The 8,954-nt window shown below is 33.1% G+C and overlaps 1 protein-coding gene across 1 annotated transcript; it reads left to right on the top strand.

The window, feature by feature from the left end:
* Positions 1–461: 461 nt before the first annotated feature.
* Positions 462–6,422, top strand: LOC129947392 (nucleolar protein 58). The gene is made up of 6 exons (XM_056057926.1): positions 462–633; positions 706–782; positions 4,599–5,036; positions 5,276–5,445; positions 5,509–6,049; positions 6,121–6,422. The coding sequence occupies exons 1-6, from the start codon at positions 589–591 to the stop codon at positions 6,323–6,325; spliced, it is 1,476 nt and encodes a 491-aa protein (XP_055913901.1). The 5' UTR covers positions 462–588; the 3' UTR covers positions 6,326–6,422.
* Positions 6,423–8,954: the final 2,532 nt, after the last annotated feature.

Here is an 8,954-nt window from a genome sequence, read left to right as displayed (position 1 = left end):
AATCCCAGCGGTAACACTGAATGGAGTTGACCTCTAGTTTACATTATTTATCCGAACGACTAATTTGAAGAAGCAATAATTATAAAAAAATTAATGATTGAAAAATCAATTTAAAATAAAAAAATCCAAAATCTTGCTTTAGAACAAGTTGCTGGATGTCACCGTTAACTTGCAAGAACTGCGTCACATGCCCTATTATTTCTAATTTGGTTCCTAATCTTCTGTCAATTAAGACTATTTTGAGCAGCCCTAATCTATGATATCATGCTCTTATTTTATTGAAAATTTCTTAATATAAAAAAAATTTAAAAATTAGCAGCGTTAACATTGCTCAAACATGTATGAATGTTAACGGCCATTGTGTTATTGCCTTAAGTTCAAAGTTTCTTAACTTGAAATTCAGGGGCGTTACAAGCGGTTCCTAAAAAACACGTGCAATCCATCTCCTCTCAAAATGAAATCTGACATTTTTCTTTTTACCGATGAACACCACGCGAGTCGGATGGAATTTTAAAAGTTGAGAAATATATTATTTTTTAATTAAATTAAGAATTTATAAAATTAAAATAAATATAATCCTGCCTAAAAATGTTCGTTTTATACGAAACACCGGCAGGTTATGCCATATTCAAGGTGGGTACATTCTTTTCATAAGCAACTTAATTTTTAAATCTATATTTTACCCAACTTTATATATTTTTACAGATTCTGGATGAAAAGAAAATTACTGAAGTCGATAATTTATATCTAGAATTTCAAACACCTGAAAAAGCAAATAAATTGTGAGTACAAAATTTCGTATTACTTTGGTTTAATGTACCAACTTCCCAAAAGCAATTACTAACCACGTGGTAACTCATGAATTTTGTCGCAACCAAGTCCATTTTCCCGCCCGCCCTATTTATTGTTTAATTTTATGGTTAGCTATATTCTGGTATAGTTAAATGCTAAGAAAATATTTACATACCTATCCAAGCACTACAAAAATTTGGTTGCATTCAATTTTAAAGCTTCCAAGCCAAGTCCTTGAAAAATTACAAATACCTACGTCACATAACATACAAAATATCCAAGCCCAGAACTTTTTATCTAAGATTTAATTGTGTTATCTATGTAGACACCTATTTGGTTACAAAAATTGACCTATCTTAACCTTATTGTGCCAGCTTATGATTTAACATGTCGTTGATGAAGTCATACATGTGGCACCAACATTACTTAAATCTACTTATTTATATACTTTACTTTATACATTCATAGTTATTAGATGCGACACAATATTTGTTGTGTTTTGTTGCAGATCTCTTAAATTTGTAGATAATATGTAATTTATGTACACTAAGCTTAATCTAATGTAAGTTCTTGTAGAAAATATTTCAAAGCGTTGTATTATGAAGCATGAGTTTGCGTAGTTATTTTCATCGAAATTGTTCTATGTAAAGATCTTTAGACTGATTTTTACATTTTTAGAATTTCGTATAATAATTCCAGTGAATACTTCACTCGTTTGCATATAAAGTATTATGTAAACGATTTTGAATTTTCTACATTTTATAACTCTTTTTGATTTATTTTTTTGTTTACATATTATGCACGTTTTATTGAGTTCAGTGCACAGTAGAAGAAGCATAATTAATTTATCTGCTTTTTGGTGTCTTGTTATTTTTACAACTGGTTTTTTACAATAAATTTGATAGACCTTTCAATGAAAAATTGTCTGATCTAAAGGCCTTTAAATTGTATTTATTTAATTTTTCGATTTATTGTAACGTACCACGTTTATTTTAAATAAAACAAAAAGATTTCAGATAATCTTGATCTCTCATCTGATGTGCGAATTAAAATATCAGTAAAAACGTGCCATGGCTTTGGTACCATTCCTCTATTTGATGGTCCATATTTGTAATGATATTTCGTTCAACTTTCCATTACCGCAGCGCGATTTTCGACTTGCGGTTTTTTTTTATTCGATGGATATGTGCAAATCAATAATAACTATATCAATTTTAGAGCGAGGAAATATTTATTTCTATTTTTAATTAATTTTTAAAGTTCACCTTTTTACATACATAACACACAAAAATGGTTGATTTTGACATTTCTTCCCTGTGCTCAAATGAAAAACTACTTTGCATAGGTATACCCAAACTCGCACCCACCCAAAATCCTATAGTGACCCCTAGCAGGGGGTTGCAGGGGGCAGCATGCCCCCCCTACATACCTAGCTGTTAGTGCGCCGTGCTATCAATTAAAAAAAACTTGTTTTAAGTTTAAAAAATGCAATACAAAAAAAGAAGGGTTAAGTCCGAAAAAGAAAATATTTTTTTTATGACTTAATATTGTTTCCTCGCCCTAATATTTAAAACATGTTCTATTAAGACCCCTACCTAACTGTAAAAAAAAATCAGAAGGAAATTCGTGCTGCGGTAATGGAAAGTCGCCCCTGATATTTTATTAATTCAATTATTCCCAAAGAAATCACACGATCGTGGGGAAATTGCCAAGACGTTGAATTTCTCGCTGGCACTGTATTTCTAAACCACATATTGATCAGCTCCGTTTCCTCAATTTTTCGTTATTATTTTGGTATAGCGAACTGTAATTACTTCGCTGACCCGAGTACACGAAATGAATTTTGATTTGAGCGCCCATTTTCATGAAAAGAATTGGAAAACATGAGGCGCTGCTAATTGTGAAAGAAACGACATCTGAACATTTCAAAAGCCATCTACGAGTCGAAGTAATTTGGGTCAATTTTTGTATGGGGTGTGACAATTATTGTGTGTTCGTAGCCTGGAAATGTTTAGACTGCGAGGTATATTCTATCTACATGTGATGCTATTCCTATGAAATTGAATAGCAATATTCGTATATAAGAAAACGCTTCGTGTGCAAGATTGAACATTTGTGAACACCATTTCTATTTTACCGTCGTCTGTAATGACCTCGACTGAAACCAGAACTCCTTTTCACTGCTTTACCTTAAAGCTCCACCTGTACGGATCACGGAGTTGTTCGCAGATAACATCGTCTTGCTTCTCGGTGTTTGGCGTTCTTGCTTTTAGTAGCACTTTCAACTAGTAGTCACATGCACGTACAGTTGTGTTCATAAAAATAGCAGTGCTCTTTAAATAAAACAAAAGCTTTGTCACAGTAAAACCGTTTTTTAAATATATGGCTCTTCGTAAAAATAGCAGTGCATGACAAAGTACTAGATCTATTATATAAGAAGTAAGAAAAACTAATAATTTGGGGGATTGAGTGGGCCACTTCATAACAGTTAACTTTTTCTGCGCAAACCATGGTTTTGCCTTTTTTTGACGTATGCTTTGAGTCAAAGTCTTGTTGGTATACCCAAACTAACGGCTTTGAGTCAAAGTCTTGTTGGTATACCCAAACTAACGGCATTTCCTCTTCAGCATAGGGTAACATAACCTCGCAAATTTTCTTATACCCCCATTCGATGAATAGGCCCGACCCCCCGTAATATGAAAAGCTAGCTTATATCATCATTTTTCTTCCACCATGCTTCACTGTTATTACCGTGGATAGTAATGCTGCATTTAAGGGTCTTCTCACATATTCTCGACGACCCTTGGACCCAAAAAGGACGACTTTGCTTTCATCGCTTCACAGAATATTCCTCCATTTCCCTTTTGCCCATTTCCTATGCACTTTGGAAAACTCCATTCTCTTTGCCACATGCCTTTTCGTCAAGAATGGTACCTTGCAGGGACTTCGGGCTCGTAACTTCGCTTATAAAAGACGTCTTCGTATTGTGACAACGCTAACAGACAGTTGAAGCCCATTTTTTATTTTCCAAGAGCCTGTAAAAGGGCTCTCTTTTGCTAACTGAACAATTTTTCTTGCAGCAGTCACCCTTTTTGGTCCTCGCGTTTTCGGTTTATTTTGCCATTTTAAGGGGTTACTGACCATATTTGCTGAGCAGCTTAGGATGTCTTGGAAGGTTTTTCTCTCTAAAAGCAGTTTTCGAATTTCTCCAGTGCAGTGTCTTGACCGTCTGATTGTTTATTTTTGATAGTATGTTACAAATACTTAAAAATTTATATAGTAAAATATTTATTTACCGAAGAATAAAAAAAATGAATTTTTAACACTTTTTAATTATAAAATCAAAAACACTGCTATTTTTATGAACACTCTTTATCCAGAGAGTTTGAAATAATGGGTGTTCACCGGGAAAAGTAGAGTATACCTTCAAGCTAAAAGCCTCTAATTTGAAAACGGAAGACCGTTAGATGCAAGTAACAAGTTAATTTTTTTTGTAAGCATTTTCGTTCTTTTAACAATTGACAATCTAATAAAATGTTACCACCACTGCTATTTTTATGAACACAACTGTATGTTTGTTAAAATAATACTAAGTAACTCGTCGCTTTATTGAAGAATTAGGTAGGACTGTTATTTTGTATATTGTTTAACATGATGATATTTTAAAGGTTTCGCATTAAACTGAACTTTTAAAAAGTTTTGATTAAAAACCTTGGCTGTCTGATGTAAACAATTTCATTTGTTAATTTATGCGCATCAAATTAAAAAAAAAAAATTGATAAATTTTAATTTTTCTTTATTTATAGGTTAAAACTTAAACATTTTGAAAAATTTAATGACACCACCGAAGCTTTGGCTGCAGCAACAGCTGCTGTGGAAGGAAAAATTGCCAAGCCCCTTAAGAAAACACTTAAAAAATTGTTTGGTGAAGATGTTCAACAATCTCTTATGGTTGCTGATGCAAAACTTGGCAATGCTATTAAAGAAAAGTTTGCTGTGCAATGTGTGTACAATACCGGTGTTCAGGAGCTCATGCGTTGCATCAGAAATCAATCTGATAGTCTGCTAAGTGGGTTGCCAAAAAAAGAAATGACTGCTATGGCCTTGGGTTTGGCTCATTCCCTCTCAAGATATAAGCTTAAATTCTCCCCGGATAAGATAGATACTATGATTGTACAAGCTCAATGCCTTCTGGATGATTTGGACAAAGAGCTGAATAATTATGTTATGAGAGCCAGAGAATGGTAAGATATTTTAACTACTTTGAGACAATTGTAGGTCGCAAGTTTAACACGTATATAGAAGATACAAAAAAAAGAAACAAATAATCTTTCAAATGATGATATGTAAAAGGTTTCGCATAAAAATGAACTCTATTGAGAGTTTTGATTAAAACCTTGGCTGTCTGATGAAAGATTACATTTTAATAATTGAATGTGGGTTTTCTTAATTTTTGATGAGTAGTTTAAAATTTGTCATGCAGGTATGGTTGGCATTTCCCTGAACTTGGAAAGATTATCACCGATAATGTGTCTTTTGTGAAAACAATTAAACTAGTAGGAACTAGGGAGAACATGTCCAAAACAGATTTATCTGATATTCTTCCTGAGGACATTGAAGAAAGTGTAAAAGAAGCTGCAGAAATTTCAATGGGTAAGGAAAGAAATTAGGATTTAAAATTGCAAAACAAAAACTAAACAAAACTTAAACTTACAGGAACCGAAATTTCTGAAGAAGATATCATGAATATACAAGCTCTTTGCGATGAAATTATTTCAATAACATCCTACAGAACGCACTTGTATGATTACCTAAAGACGCGCATGATGGCAATGGCACCCAATTTGACAGTTCTTGTTGGTGAAACTGTTGGAGCGCGGCTTATTGCACATGCTGGTTCGTTAATCAACTTAGCCAAGCATCCCTCATCAACATTGCAAATATTGGGAGCTGAAAAGGCTCTTTTCAGAGCTCTTAAAACTAAGAAAGATACTCCCAAATACGGTCTTATTTTCCATGCTCAGTTAGTTGGCCAAGCCAGTTTGAAGAACAAGGGTAAAATGTCGAGATCTTTGGCAGCGAAGGCTTCTTTGGCAACCAGAGTCGATGCTTTCGGTGAGGAGGCAACATTTGAAACTGGTGTTGCACACAAAGTTAAACTTGAAGCTCGTTTGAGGCTTTTGGAAGAAGGAAACTTACGCAAATTATCAGGAACTGGTAAAGCTAAAGCTAAGTTTGAAAAGTATCAAGTTAAAAGGTAATTCAATCACATTTATGACTTCTGAGAATAAAAAACTAATTGAACATTTTCTTTTGCGATTTTTATAGTGAGGTTCTCACTTACCAGACAGAAGCTGATAGTACTTTGAGTGCGAAAAAAAGGAAACGTTCAGAAGTTGAGGCTGAACCTGAGAATAATGTTTCAGTTAAAAAAGAAGAACCAATGGAAGAAGGAGCAGAAGAAGAACCAAGTGCATCCAAACCCAAAAAGAAGAAAAAGAAGAAGCAAAAAAGCGAAAGCGAAAATAACTGAAGAGTTAACTTTAATCAAAATGTTATTATTAACTGGCGTTTTGTCCTTTAATTGTACCTACTTTATTTTTTAAGTAAATACATTTAATAAATCTTAAGACTGTTTTTTGAAACGTTTACTTTTTTTGTATTCAAAAGAAATGGTTGAACTTCATTATCATTTCTGTGATTTAAAACTTTAAATTTTGTCAATGAATGTTAATTCGTATTGAGTTTGGATTTTTATAGACGAGTTGTTGATTTACTAGATCTTGAATTGTATAGAGAAGTTTCATACAAATTATGACTGCAACATTAAACTGAACCTACGGAATATACAGTTGTGTTCATAAAAAATAGTACTGCTGAAACAGCCTTATTACGGTTGTCAAAGATCAATTAATTGACAATTGAAACATTTTGTCAATTATTGTGAACAAAGATCAAAAATCTATTGTGAATAGTGCCTATTTTAGTATGTTTGGGATGGATTGTTGTCTTTTCGTTGGTATTGGTACTTGATATCTAAAAATACATTAAGGAAGGCTTCTTTCGAAAGTCTAAAGTTATGAATGCATCTAAAAGTAAGCCAAATTAGATTTTGTAATGTAAATGTAACTAAAAAAGATCTTTTATCTACACTACATACATATGTTCAGCCAAATCCATCGGATTTGAAGCATCGAGGAGTTTTCTTCGAATCTTTGCTTGCTCCAAAGTTTTTTCTTCTTCAATTTCATTTTCACCGAAAAATAGTTCAATAGTAGACATGCTTTTGGCTTTCGCGATCCGTAAAATATTTTATCAACAAGGAATTTGTGATTGACTGAAAATTTGATAATTAACAAATATTTTGACAACCATAATACCAAGACTCTCAATTTGAATCATTCACAATAGATCAAATTTCTGAAGAGCGTTCACAGTTTATCAACAATTTTGATTGCTGACAACGATAATACCAATTCATCAATTTCATTGAAAAATGTCAACTAGCGTATTGATAATTGACAACCGTAATAGGGCTGTTTATTAGATTGTCAATTATTTAAATAACAAACATTCTTACAAAAAAATTGACATGTTACTTGCATCTACGGTCTTTCGTTTTCATAGTCGAGAATTTTAGCTTGAAGTTATACTCTACTTTTCCTGGTGAACACACATTATTTCAAACTCTCTGAATATAGAATGTTCATAAAAATAGCAGTGTCTTTGATTTTATAATTAAAAAGTGTTGGAAATTATTTTGTTTGTTATTTTTCGGTAAATAAACATTTTACTATTTAAAGTTATAAGTATTTGTAACATACTAGCATAAAAATAATTAATAAATATTAACTCAAAAATAAACAATGGGACAGTTAAGACACTGCACCGAAGAAATTTGAAAACTTATCAGAAAACTGCGTCTTAAAATGCCAAAATAAACCGTAAAAGCGAGGCCCAAAAAAAATGACTACTGAAAGAAGTGACAGAAAAATTGTTCAGTTATCAAAACAGAACCCTTTCATATGCTCTAGGAAAATAAGAAATAGACTTCAACTGTTTGTTGGCGCTTTCACAATACGAAGACGTCTTTTAGAAGCGAAGTTACCAGCCCGAAGTCCCTGCAAGGTACCATTCTTGACCAAAAGGCACGTGGCAAAGAGAATGGAGTTTTCCAAAGCGCATACTGAATAGGCAAAAGAGAAATGGAGGAATGTTCTGTGGAGCTATGACAACAAAGTCGTTCTTTTTGGATCCAAGGGTCGTCGAAAATATGTGAGAAGACCCCAAAATGCAGGGGCCTGATTATGAGGTTCGCGGCGAATCGTTTTGCTAGCGAATTTACCATTTTTCCATTATTGCTTTCGCTTTCGCCTTCTTCGTTTTGAATTCGGCCAATTAACGAATTCGAAGGCGAGTTTGAAATGTCATAATGTTTGTTGGCGAGTTGAATCCGATAGCTTTTTATTGGCGGATTCACAGGCGAAAGAGTGTTTATTATTATTCAGTGTTCGATTTCGTGGATTATTTCTTTATTTTAATTTAAAAATGTGAGTTAGCTTTATTTTAATTTTCTTATAATTTATCCACAATAAAATATAAAATTTTAAAATTCATTCAAGGAACGATAAAAACAAGCAAACCAATCGACATCAGTTTTTGGCTCTCGACGAGTTTACGAAGAAAAATAAGTACATTGCAACGGGATCACTAGTTGGTCCTTCATATCGGGCTGAAACAAGTTTAATTAAAATTAAATATTGTTTATCAGATAGAATTATTGTTGCATCATTATTGGAGGGATAATATGATTGACGAAGTGATTGGAAGACGCCAAAAGCGAAGTCTGATGACGTCGAAACATTTTCGTGCTGTTCACCATCAGAATGTTTATTGGATTCCAAATACTCCGAAAAATTTGCTACTTCAAATCATTGAGTCTAGTTCCTCTGGGAAAAGTTTGAAGGTCAGTAACTCTTATAACACCTTCTTGCAAGTTGCTTAAAGAATGCAGCAGTTCATGCTTCGCAATTTGAAGGCCTGCATTCATATTCTTTTTTTAATTTGTATGCACCTTATCTTCGTTATCCAAATGTATTGTTAGTTCGTTGTAAGTTGAACACCGATCAAAACAACTATTACAAAACTACCAAACTTCAAGT

The sequence above is a fragment of the Eupeodes corollae genome, chromosome 2, assembly GCF_945859685.1.
Source record: "Eupeodes corollae chromosome 2, idEupCoro1.1, whole genome shotgun sequence".
In the NCBI taxonomy this organism is placed as follows: Eukaryota; Metazoa; Arthropoda; class Insecta; order Diptera; family Syrphidae; genus Eupeodes; species Eupeodes corollae.
This window is presented reverse-complemented; position numbering and strand designations above follow the sequence as displayed.